Source organism: Olea europaea, unplaced genomic scaffold (assembly GCF_002742605.1).
Source record: "Olea europaea var. sylvestris unplaced genomic scaffold, O_europaea_v1 scaffold572, whole genome shotgun sequence".
Lineage (NCBI taxonomy): Eukaryota > Viridiplantae > Streptophyta > Magnoliopsida > Lamiales > Oleaceae > Olea > Olea europaea.
Genome location: NW_019264058.1, coordinates 211,818 through 225,268, shown reverse-complemented (window position 1 = coordinate 225,268; position 13,451 = coordinate 211,818). Strand labels below are relative to the sequence as shown.

At 36.1% G+C, this 13,451-nt stretch overlaps 1 protein-coding gene across 3 annotated transcripts in view; it reads left to right on the top strand.

Moving 5' to 3' along the window:
- The window catches only part of LOC111389262 (ubiquitin carboxyl-terminal hydrolase 25-like), a 22,749-nt gene extending 9,795 nt beyond the window's left edge, over nt 1–12,954 (top strand). Inside the window, exons 5-9 of one of the 3 annotated variants that reach the window (XM_023014174.1) lie at nt 4,943–5,029; nt 5,137–6,035; nt 6,813–6,944; nt 12,219–12,347; nt 12,555–12,954. In XM_023014174.1, the coding sequence (XP_022869942.1) occupies nt 4,943–5,029; nt 5,137–6,035; nt 6,813–6,944; nt 12,219–12,339 (1,239 nt within the window). In that variant the 3' untranslated portion in view covers nt 12,340–12,347; nt 12,555–12,954. Of the gene's footprint in view, nt 1–4,942; nt 5,030–5,136; nt 6,036–6,812; nt 6,945–12,218; nt 12,348–12,530 lie in introns of all 3 variants that reach the window. The other 2 variants (XM_023014173.1, XM_023014172.1) reach the window with 2 other exon arrangements.
- Nucleotides 12,955–13,451: the final 497 nt, after the last annotated feature.

The window sequence follows — 13,451 nt, the reverse complement described above, 5'->3', positions numbered from 1 at the left end:
ATTGGAATAAGGTCTAAAGGTTTCCTAGACTTATAACCATGAATAGCTTCGATGGAACTTGTACCGATAAATCGATGCACAAAATTGTTATATGCAATTCAAATTATTGGGAGGATCAAATCCCAATTCTCAAGATTTTACTAGAAAAGGACATGACTACACAAATCATTCGTACCTTTGGGTTGGAAAAGAGTATGACACACAACATTTAACTGAGGGGTATCAGGAACAAGGGGTACAACCCCTAGATTCATAGAAAAAGTCCTGATACTACATAAGGAAGTGTCCTCAATATCATTCAAGTCATCACATTCTTCAAATTTAGGTTCATAGATTTGATCTTTTAATGACTCTTCTATTACATCCTTTCGTTCTTCTATGACTAATGTTCGGTTAGGACATTTGGAAGAGATATGACCAAAGTCCTTTTGGCTGATGCATAGCAGTTGAGAAGAAGTCTCTGGAGTTTCAAAAATTTTACTCTTATTTTCCAAGATTTGAGGAACATTAGACGGGGGAGGTCCTAGAAGAGACTTAACAGGTGGAGGTGGAGCTAATGAGACGGAAGAATGGTTATCAATACGCCTTCTATAAGGAGAAGGGGCCTTGGACTATCACGACCTTTACACTTATTTTTCCAAATGGGAGGAACACTAGACGAGGGAGGTCCTAGAAGGGACTTAACAAGAGGAAGTGGAGCCAATGAAATCGAAGGATGATTGCCGTTACACTTTCTACATGAAGAATACGACCTTGAGCTATCACGACCTTCACACTTATTTTTCCAAAGGGAAGGAACACTAGATTGGGAAGGCTCTATGATAGACTTATGATGAGATGACGCTAATGAGATGGGTGAACGCTGGTGATCACGCTTTTCATATGCAGTACTAATAAGTAACTCGTATTCCCGAGCTGAAGAGTAAGCTTGATCAATAGTAGTGATGCCTCGAAAGAAAAGCTCACACCTAAGTTCATCTCGTAGACCTTGTATAAACCTACTTAAAGTCAGGGCCTCATCCTCGACGACATGACATTTCACTCGAAATTTCTTAAATTGAGCAATGTATTCAGTTACTAGCCGATTCTCTTGTGTAAGGGTGTTCCATTGGGTAAAAATTTCATGATCTAAACAACCATCGAAAGTAGGAGTATCTAAGTCAATGTCTCTAAAGAAACGCTCATCATGATGGCCTTGTTCTCGCTCACGAACCTGATCCCTATTCCTACGATCGTGTCAAAAATATTTTTGATCACTTTGTCCACAATGATATTGTCTATTATGAGACGCTTCAGAATTAGTGTCAATCAAACGAGGGGTTTGCTTAAAATTGCTCAACTTATCAGCTAGTTTCTTTCTCTCACGAGTAGCAATTATATCTGATTGGATAGTCGATAGGCTAGTGGCAAGTTGCACTAATTGTCTAGTGAGTGCATCAAATGGGAATGGATCCATGGTCAATGTATTGAAAATAGAGACGATAAGACGACCACTACGCAACTACATGCAATGTAATACCAGCTAAATGTTTTGCAATGATGAGATCAATGAACAATAAATGTAAAAAATGAAAAATAACAAACAAAGCATTTTTTTCAGGGTTAAATAAATTCAAATATGGCAAGCTAATACTGCTGATCTATGTAAAATAATAAAGCACGGATCAAATACTAGTTAAAAACTAATCATGTAACATAAGTAGGGTAAAATAGGGTTTTGACAAAATCAACTGATTGAGTCACGTGACTTTAGAAATATTGGTAGAATAACATCACAAAAATTTAATTAATGCAATTTTAAATGAAGCAGTATTGTAAACCAATGACAAATATAAATCAAGCACTCCCTATTGTTTAGTGGCAGCGATGGTGCCCACGGAAGCTCAAACTTGATGGCGATGTACTTCAGGACCCAAAGAATCAAAACTGTGCCCAATTATGATTCCCCAGTTGGCACGTCTCCAGTAGAAAATTATAATGGAATACTCCTAAGTAGTCGAGTCACTGAATGGAACACTAATCCTCAAGAGCTTTAACAAGCTGTCCCAATGCAAATAATAAGTCAAATCCAATTCAACAAATCTCCCTGGCACTCTGAACTCGGAAGAAGTCCACCGATGTGAAAAGTAAAGCGAAAACTGAACTTCGGGTGACAACTGGCGTGGCAGTGGGTTGCTAGCGATTGGCGGTGAGGGCGGTCGCAGAAAGTGTGGTGACTGTGGGATACCGACGAGGAAGGAGGAGCTTAGGGTTTGGGTTGATTGGGCATTGTAGATGTGGGCGGGGTTAAGTGTTATATATAATGGGCTAGGGTTATGGGCTGCGCGAATTTGGGACCGGTTATGGGTTGAATGGTGTTGGGCCGATTGTGATAATATGTGATAAGTGGGTTGGATTTAGTGTTTATTGGGCTGGAAAACAAGTGGATTGGCTAAATACATGATGAGAGATGGGTTGTGCATTTAGTGGGCTTTGGGAGTAATTTGGACCACTAGCTTATAGCCCAAATGTTTTAATAAAAAAAATGAATGGAGTAGGTTATAGAGATGAAATATATGGGCTGAAGGGCTAAGTGGGCTTGAATGCTAGGGTTTAGGATTTGTGGAACATCACAATTATTTTTTTTTATTTATGAGCAACAGTAGCTGGAAAAAAACGAGATTTTTTTTTTTTAGGGCGTGAACAGGAACTTTTTTTTTGAAGCTGATAATACAAAAAAAAGAATTTTCGGGTGTGAATAGTACCTTTGAACAGTAACACGAATTTTTTTTGCTGCTAGGGTGTGAATTGAAATTGCAGAAAAAACCTAGATTTTGGATTGGAGATGAGAGATTACCGAAGTTTAGGCTCTGATACCAAATTTGATGCAGCACCAACGAGATAATTAATTGAGAAATAGAACAGATCTATAGGGAGAGGGAATTAAAGAGAAGAATGGGGAATTAAAGGGGGGGAAGAAGAAGAATTTAACAGAAGAGAATAGAATAAGGGGAGGGATGCGTCATAAGCTGCCAAAATAATTATTCATTCATCATCAACTGAAAATTACAATGCAAAGTAGGTTTAAATAGTAAAGTAATCCTAACGAGCTTGGGCCCGAGCCCATACAAGTCTAAATTTAAATAATAGTCCAAGAAAATAAATAAAGTTTAAATAAAATAAGTAAACGTGTCCGATGTCCTCATCACAATGTCAAATAAAATAATTCTCTAAACTGCTCTAAAGTCCTTATTTGATCATCAAAACAGCGTCTGTTTCTTTCTCTCCACACATACCAAACAATGAAGCCTGGAATAAGGTCCCAAACAAATTTACTTTCTTTGTCACGAAACTTTCTTCTACATGCCTTCAACATATCTTATATACGCCTTGGCATTACCCAATACATATGTTGATAAGCCAGAATATCATTCCACAGCAAACGAGCACCATCACAATGGAAAAACAAATGGTCAATCGTTTCCCTATCTTTTTTGCACATATGACACCAATCTATAATATAAAACCCCCTCAATCGAAGATTATCCGCCGTTAACATTTGTCCCCTCACTACCGTCTATAGTAAAAACGTCACCCTTGGAGACAGTTTACTCTTCCAGACCCTCTTCCAATGGAATGAATTCTCTGCAGATCCCAATAAGGATATAAAATAAGTGCTAACTGAGAAAATGTCATCTCTTGCCAGCGTCCACCTGATGTGGTCACTCTCTCCTACCCTGATATGCACTTCATACAAAGAGGTCAATAGCAGGGCATAATCATCCACTTCCCAATCTTGTAATCCCCTCCCAAAAACAATGTTCCAGTTGACAATATCGTCAAGACTTCAATTTATGCTTCTTAAAGCTTTCTCATGATTTTCACTTTAGTACTTAAAACTTTTTAAAAATTGCTAAAGTGCGCAATAATTGACTTTTCCCAAATAATAATCTCTTAAAACCTATATTTGCACTATAATAGTATTTTTTTTTTTTTCAACCAATAGGATAATTTTTCTAATTTGCACTTAGCTCCTTAAAAGTTTTAAAACATGCTAATTGCCCTAGAAGCTTCTTAAAATCACATAATGCCCCAAATTACACTGTAAAATTTCGGGGTATTAGCCAAACATAGGTAAAAACGTATCATGCGCATATAGAGACAGAAGTATGCAAGAAATCTTCCTTCTCATTGTATTCCTCATTCTTGCCTCCATGACTTTCACCCCTTCTCTGTACCCTTATCAACATGGTCATTCTACTCCCACCTCATTATACCTCTCATCCTCATGTTCAAGCCCCTCCCAACCTCAAGACATGGCTCCCCATTCTGATCTGTCAAAGACCTTGCATTTTTCCTACACTCTGTAGTCAACATCATGCTTGTTTCAACTTTGATACTCCTAGCATGTGTCAAAATATTGTGGTTTCCTGCATGTACCTTTAGAAGTTCTTCCTAATGGCCCTCAAAAATTTTTTTTTTTTTTTTTTTTAACTAGTTTTCTTCCCAGCCTTGCCCTGTTATTTTTCGCTTATTGTGTTTTACTCTCTTAATTTCTGAGGCAAGCCTACTGAAGCAAAAATGAATTTTATTACTCAGAGTAAGTAATTATTAAACTATAATTGGCCTGCAATCTGCTCTCCATGTATGCTGTTAAACCATCCTGGAGTTGTGTACTTTTTTAACCGTTTGCTGCAGCTAGGTGTATTAGACTTTTCATGTGCCACAATCTAGAATTATATCTTTTTTGGAAATTTAGAACGCATTTGAACTGATTGTCATTTACTTTACACTTCAAGTGATTGAAAATTCGAAGCAAGATATGGTTAATGGCGATATTAAAGAATTTAATCTGGATAACATTCCTTATCATATCATGCTTGATATTATGACTTAATTGGAATTCAAAACGCTGTTTAGCTTTTATGCTTAACTGTAGAATATATTTTTTTGGCTTTTGCAGGATCCATATCCAGAGTACAATCTATTTGGCACCATTGTACATTCAGGCTTTTCACCTGATTCTGGGCACTATTATGCATATATCAAGGTCTTGTCCTTCTCATCTAAGTCAGTTACATTCCTTATTTTTTTTCATGCAAGTTCAAGTCAACTGGCAACTCTTTTCATGGGCTGATTTCATTTTCAAACTTTCAGGATGCATTGGGCCATTGGTACTGCTGTGATGATTCTTATGTTTCACTCTCTACATTGAGGGAGGTTTTGTCAGAAAAGGTCTATATCCTTTTCTTCTCTCGTACGAAACAGAGGCCACGATCAGCCAACACAGATTTGGTAGCCAATGGATTAATGCCCCATGAGTTGAATGGCAGTACTACAACCAAGATTCAAAAGTCGGGTTATTTAGAGAAACCAGCGGGCTCAAAACAATTTTCTGACTGTCATATTGAGGCAAATAATTCTACCAAATCCATTGAGACCAATGGCCATGACACATCCATAACCCAAAAGTCAGGTGGTTTGGTGAAGCCACTGAGTATGGAACAAGATCACTATGACAATTCAATGACAAATAATTCGATCTCATCTAAGGTCGATAAAGGGCATTCTAGTCCCGAAAGGAAGTTCAGTGTCTCTGAGAAATCAAGTATCGAAAAGCTCCCTGCTACGCGGAATATGAAAATTGTTGTTCACAAGAGAGAGTCCAATGGAAAAATTGGCAATGCTGCACCATCATTTACTCTGACGGGAAAAGATAAAAAAGTGGAGTCTTTAACTGAGAGAAATGGTGTGAGCAAAATTAAGTCAATAACATCAATTCATGTTGATAAGAATGGATCCTCTCCCATGGCAAGCAGTAACGGAAATATTAGGAGTATGGAACATGATACCTTAGATGGAAGTCTACGTGGAGCTAATGACACAAAAACCACATTGGCATCAGCAAGAACTCCGGATTGTCAGGATTTGCTGAATGGTTGTAGCAACAACCCCTCTAATAACTCCGGATTGAAGAGGAAAAAACAGGGAGATCTGTGCATTTTGTTTGCCAAAGATGCTAAATCATGTGCAGAAGTGGAAGCATTCAAGGAATTGTACGTTACTTTTGTTTCTGAAGCTTTTAATTTCTTTCCCCACCATTGCACCTTTTTTTGATATTATCGAGGAAAGCTTGAAACTTGGACATATTTTTCACTTCATTTACTCTGGAAGTCATTTAAGATGGCATCTTCGATAAGCAGTTTACAGTAGTGAAACAGTTCTCCCTAACAAAAAATTCCCCACATCTTTTAAGATTTGTGTGTGCCATTGTTGCTTCTTTTTGCCATGGATCAGTCCAAACTACTTTTTTGTTGGGGATTATTTTTCTTGTCATAATTATCATTTGTTTTTCGTGAACTATATTATCTCTTAGAATCTTGTGAGGCGTCAAAATACTTCAATTTACGTTCTCTTCTTGTGGCCATGATTCTTTATCGAAACTTTGACATTGGTTTATTACCCAAGATAATTTGTTTAAACCAAACTCTATTTTCATTGGGAAAATTACACTTGGGTTTCCCACCTTTGTGCAGTGTAGTACCTTTGTCCCCAAATTCCACTTGTGTGTTGAATGTGGAAAGGTTTTATTTGTGTGTTCATCCTTGAACAGTGCGATCCTTCTCATATTTCAACTGTTATGAAAAGTTAGCATATCTTGGCTGCATAATTTGAAAAGATAATTATATCACCTTCATTTTGCAGCTTTATTTGTGTGTTGAATGTGGAAGGTTTTGCTTCTTTCCATAAGTACTGATAATATTTCAAATGGATGTCGCTCATATTATGCTTCAACAAAGTGATTACTAATTATTGCTTTTTGTATCCTTCAGAATTGGGAAAGAAGCTTCCTTATTTCTGCGATCCTGTGGTTGGTCTGATGAAGTTTCTAAATTCATGCACTCGAGCAAAAAGTTGTGTGCAAAAGAAGCAGGCAGTGAGACATTGCATGACCATGAGAAGAAGTAAGTTTTTGCATCTCTGGCTTGTTTAAAATATGATTGTTTATCTTTAGAGTTTATTCGTTTTCTGTGCAAAGGGGCATTTGATGCATTGCGCCTTCGTGTAATAGTTCCGCTTTTTGATTGTCATAGATATAGTAATAAATTGGTAACAAGTTGGTAACAAGTAACAACTATTCTCAATCCTCGTAGTCTCAAAATCAGAATTATTGAACTTCCTTTTATGTAGCTTAAAATTATTGATAAAACAGAAAAATCATCGTATAGTTGAAATCATTGACACAAGTGATCAGCATTTAATCACCTGATATTAGTTTTGAATTTATAATTCTTCATATTGACTAACATCACATGGGACAGCATAGTTGTCTTTGACTAGGCCTCTTTCTTTAAAATTCCCGTCATCTCTCTCTTGCCAAGCGAACTTGATTCTGATTAGTTATACCTTAAATAGCTATCTAATGTTGAAAATGTTTTTGGCGCACCAAGTACCGACAATGACCACTTGATGGCAATGTGGTGCCCACATTTTATGAAAATTACCAGTGTGAACTATAGAAAGGCTGCAACACGAGATACTAGAATATTGAGCTGGTATGTAGGAACAAATTAATGTTACATCAAAAGCATGAATGTGCTTCCATAAGGAAACAATTATTCTATGTTGAAAATATGAATTTTATTCGAGTGATGACTAGTCAAAGAAAGAAGAATTAATGACTCAGGATAAGATGACTATAGCACAATAATCCTCTGCTTTGTGCTGGTTATGTGCATCAACAATTAGATCATAATATTAATTATAGCTCTTGTTTTAATCTCATCTTGAATATTATGAATATGATTAACAGAGTTACAGAGTTCAATAAATGTCTTTAATAGCCAGCACTTTGAGATCAGTAAGAAAATATAACAATCAAATAATTAGTGAGAAAAGCAATTTTGTAGCCAAATTTGTAAATGCTATGGATTAATAGAACTTCACATCTTATGTTACTCAAGGCTTGATGAGCAGATATTTGTTCCTTTAATATTGATCAGATTCAAGATCAACAAGAGGAAATTTGTTAATTAGGTTTAGAGATGAAAGATTTATCATGTATATAGTATTTTATGGTGCTCAGACTCTTCACTTTGAGCACCAAACCTGTCCCGAGACGCCATGACAAAGTACTGGTTTAGGATATGGACAAGATCCTTCAATTTGCAAGCGAACACGCAACCTAGGATGGTTGCACGGTAGCCGTGCCACCACACCAGAATTTCACATTGTAAATGAAACGATCAATATTAGCGGAATATTAATGGAAGTGAAGAAATAATCTTGAAGAAATGTTAATTCTCGTGATGAGTGATGTTGAAACCTCAAATCGAAGGAAGAAGACGAGAAGATTGATTTGTCATTGTTGACCACTCAAAAGCATTTGTTACAGGAAAGACACGATGACATAGGAAAGATGAGAAGATATTTGTAGGGGAAAGTGGGAGAGACGAGGAAGGAGGAAAGGAAGCTTGTGAAATTGAAAATTTGGTATGATGCTTTAGGAACATAGGGTTGGGGGACGGAGATGAAGGGGGATGTTCTTTGTGAAATTGGTGGGGGGAACGATTGGACCCTTTTTACAAGGGTGAGGAATTAAAGGTTTCTAGAGGGATCATCAAGGGGAAATTTATTAATTAGGGTTTAGAGATGGAAAAATTATCATGTATATATTGGTATCAAATCCTGAATTAGTAACGAGTTAAAAGAATGATGGGATTGTAGGAAGTACGGTTTCTTGCATTTATTACTAATGAACTTTTCATTTTTTTTTCCTACCTCTTCTCTACTTCATATTTTTGCAAAGACAATTAGTTAAAATGTCCTCCCTTGATTTTGGGCAAGGGTGTTATCCATTTGAGAAGCCCATGAAGTGAAATTATTTTACTTTTTGGAAACCTATATTAACTTCAAACAGATTTGATCAATTTTAAACCCAAGTTAGGGCCACTCTATCAAGGAGTAAGACCAATATATTCGTCACTTGGACTTTGAACATGGTAATATGTCCCAGAATGAAAATTTGACTAAAAGATCTTCTAGGAATTTGACATCTAACTAGCTTGGGGTATATTGCACCACTTGAATAGCATTTTAAGATTGAATAATATCGTTGAGGTAGTGCGCCCTTATACCATGGTATCTACTCCTTCCCCAAGTGAGGAACCATAGGTTATACAATCGGAAAAGTTTGGTATGCTATCCTTATCCTTTTCATCTCTTCATCCTTGACAAATGAGCTACAGGCCTAATGGGGCACTACAAGAGACATTAATGAAAGAAGAGGAGGATGTTCCATGGGATATTTCATTAGTAGGTGAGCTACATGCATTATCAGTAATGCTCTACGCGAATGATAAGAAAACTTAATGAGAACTCCAGAGCTTGATTAGATGCCAATGAGAAAAGAAGGCAAACATAATCCGTATATCCACGTTTAAGGGGTTGAGATTTAGATCATTTACATTGAGGGGAACAAGGCACTAATTACTCCTAGAATCACGTGCCTTGATAGTCAAGAAGGTGCTTAATCGTTGGCATACCAAATTCCATTGGATCATATTAGTTCTCCATGTTTGAATTTGGCATGGATATAAGTTTTTTATTATACTATTCTTGATGATAAATTGATTTGTTAGCTTTGTTATATGATATTGATTTGATTTTGCTATGATCAAGAAGCAATTCATTATTGAATATAGAGACTAAAGATTTATTATCTATACAGGATTAAATACCGAGTTATTGTGAAGTAGCTAATGCATTTACATTATTGTTTTTACGTCGTTTGTACTTCATTCACATAAAAATAACCATAGATGAAATACAGAGTTATCGTGAAGTAGCTAATGCATTTACATTCTAGTTTCTACCTTGTTTGTACTTCATTCGTATAAAAATTACCATAGTCAAGTCAAAATGTTCCATCTTCATCTGTGAAGGGAGTAGAAAGCTTAGAAGCCCATGAAGTCAAAATTATCCTAGTCTTAAGAAATCAATATAAAGTTGTTAACCATCTCATGTCAAAATCTTTTTGTCCTGGTCTGGTACCATATTAACCATCTCATTTATAAATTTAAGCTATTAAAGAGAATTCACATATATTCGTTTGATTTTTAGGCAATTAGATCTCAAGTTCTTGCTAAGTACCCACTAAATTATGGAAGTAAAGTTTCTTGCATTTATTGCTACTACACTATTCATCGTAGTTGCTGCTCCTTTTCTATTTATCATTTAAGTGAAAGTTTTTGTTCAAAATTATGACAACGCCATTCGAGAAGCCCATGAAGTCAAAATATTGTAGCTTTTAAGAAACCTAGCTTCAATTGGAACTAGATCGACCAATTTAAAAGTTCTATAATTTCTCAATTACTTGAATCACTTCGTGTTAGTGCTTGAAGTGAATGATATTGGTAGTTTCTTGAATTAATGCTACTACACTATTCATTGTAGTTCCTACTCCTTTTCTATTTATCATTTAAGTGAAAGTTTTTGTTCAAATGATGGCAACGCCATTCGAGAAGCCCATGAAGTCTAAATATTGTAGTTTTTAAGAAACCTAGCTTCGGTTGGAACTAGATCGATCAATTTAAAAGTTCTATAATTTCTCAGTTACTTGAAAGTTATCGTTTTCACTTCATGTTAATGCTTGAATTGAATGATATTGTTATTCATGCTATTGCAATGATTAGATCATCGAGAGTTTCATTATCGTATTTACATGCAAAAAATTTACCATAAAAATCCAGAGTGAATTGCGAATTTAAAAAAAAAAAAAAAAAAAAAAAAAAAAGAGGATTGGAAGTAAATATTTTTGCATTTGTTACTACTGCACTGTTCCTTTTAGTTCTTAAAACTCTTATGCTCATCATTACGTAAAAAAGTCGCTCACAATGTTCACCCTTTATCCAAGAAGGGTATAGAAGCTGTACTTGAAGGCCATGTGGTCAAAATCATCGTACTTGTAAGAAATGTCGATTCACTTGGAACAAATTTGATCAATTAAAATTTTCGTATAGTTTCTCATTGACTTTTGGAGTTATCATTTTCCTTTTTAATGCTTTAACAACTTCAGAAGTCATCCAAATTTTCATTTTAACTTTCTTGCTTGTTTCATATATTATCTTAAAAGGGTGCCTTAGCATATTTCTTATTTTCATTCAATTCGTCCCTTTTCCTTCCTTGAATTCATCCTGAAATTCAAATCATCATTCTGGACCCTTTTCCAATCTGGTACATGCCCTTTTTCGTAAAATTTAAAGGATGCATTACATGTTTTTTCCCCAAGATGCTGTGCTTGTATTTTCTCCAGGGTGATGTGTTTTCATGTTCAATTCATGTTGTGCCAGTATTTTTTCCATGCTTAACTTTTTGGAACACAACCAATCTGATTGTGTCAAGTATTATGGTGAAGGCAATAATCATTCATCACAGTGAAAAAGAGCAGGAAGATAACTGTTGATTTGGACAATCAATATTTTGCAGTTTGAATTACCTTTTATGTCACTTATCAATGATTGAGAGAGGTGGTTTGTCACCCTGGATACCATTGGTGATGGAGTTTCATACTGTTACTGAGGAGTTAGATTTAAGAGAGATGTAGTTTCTCACCCCATATACATTAGTGATGGAGTTTTATATTGTTACTGAGTTATATTCTTAGATAAAATTAATTGGTCGCACTAGTTCATGATTGAGTGAAGTAGGAATGTCCTGCCCCCGCCCCCATCTTGTTGGGTATTTTTGTCTCCTATCCCCACCTCCATACTCAATTAAGGCAAGGCGTGGTTGGGCAGGTCCCCTATCCGTTTGCTGTCCTTTTTTTTTTTTTTTAAATTAAATTTGCATTTATCTTTCAAATGTTTTTAGTTGGTGAAAATAATTTCTTCTTTTCAAATTGTAGAAAAATTAATACTTCCTTTAGAAATGATCTTTTTGCATGATAAAAAACTGGTATTTTGAAATGAAGTTTAAATGGGGCAAGTAACGAGACGGGGACCATGTTCCCGTACCTGCCCGCCCCCATCTCAGGGCAATGACTTCTGTCCTGTCCCATCCTTCCCGCATGTACCCTATTAGGTGGGGAATGGGGGCTGGCCCCGCGGGTATTGGATATAACAGGGTTTTTTTTGCCATCCAGAGTGAAGTACACATGTATTTTCCTAGAAATCTTTCTATTCTTTTCCTTAATTTATCCAAATTGGAAACTCCAACTCATGTATATGGTGTGACTGCAGGAGGCTGTTGATTTGTAGTGCGAAGCCAAAGTTTATTTCAAAAATTCCTGAGTCGCTGAAGGCCAGCCTAATTGAGCGTCTCAAATCTTTTAGCCGAGATCATCAATCGTCCAGATCTTAAGCAAACAGGTCTGATATGTAGTTCGTATGTTCAAGTTTTAAATTATTCAAAACTTACAAGCCAAATAAATTAAAATGTTACCACTCTCTCCAACGTTAGTAAATGTATCTGCGAGTTTTTGACAAGTATCAAATCCACTGATCTCACTATAAGTTTATCATTAGAGATTAGTTTTAATCATTATTTTAAAGATTAATTTTGCAGTTTCCGGACAGATGGTGGGACTGGTATTCTGTGCTGTGTATGATGATATATAGGTGATGCTAAATTGGTGATGATGAGATGAGCATTATAGCAGCATCAAAACCTCAGATCTTTGCTGTTGTAATTTCCTGTGGTGGTAGCTAATCGGCCAGTGAAAATTGGGATCAAAGAGTTCAGTTTAAAACTGGCCAAAAGTTTTCTCCTTGAGGTGGCACTGTTGGCGTTGATAGAGCAAAGAAGAAATTATCAATTTTGTACTACATTTATTTTTTCAGTCGACCAATCTGATGCATTGCAGTTTTTCCTGTAAAAAATGCAGTCGGGGATAATTTCTATTGATACTTAACAGTTACGGAAGGAGGATGTTAATATTTGCAATCTATTGAGGGAGCTTTGGCCTTATATTAATTATTTTGGTGTTGTCGTGGCTTGGGACTTTGCACGTTTTTCGGTCCCAGAATAAATCATTTTAATAGATTTTTTGTCCACCTACTTGACAAATGTAGTGTTGGTGGCAAAAATTAACTTTTTTTTAAACAGTCCAATGATTAAATGTCAAGTGGCATTATGTCAAGGAAGTGGGCAAATAATTCTAATGATTTAGCAGGGTTGCCTTCCGCAGATGAAAAATGCTAAATGACCCACAGTGGCGACCTTATGGATGACTGCACACTCGCAATCGAGGCGTGGGTCCTGCGTGGGTAAAAAAATATTTTCCTCCTCTTATGTGTGTATAATGTCAACCACGCGATCACCCGCACAGTTCGTCTAGCACGGTTCTCCGCAAATACTGTTTTCAGAGAAGCTAGTTTACTTATTTGGCATTTCATTCACTGTTTTAGATTTTGGATGTAGTTTTATTATAAAGTCTTTTAAGATGAGATTGAATTTGAGAATATTATGGCATC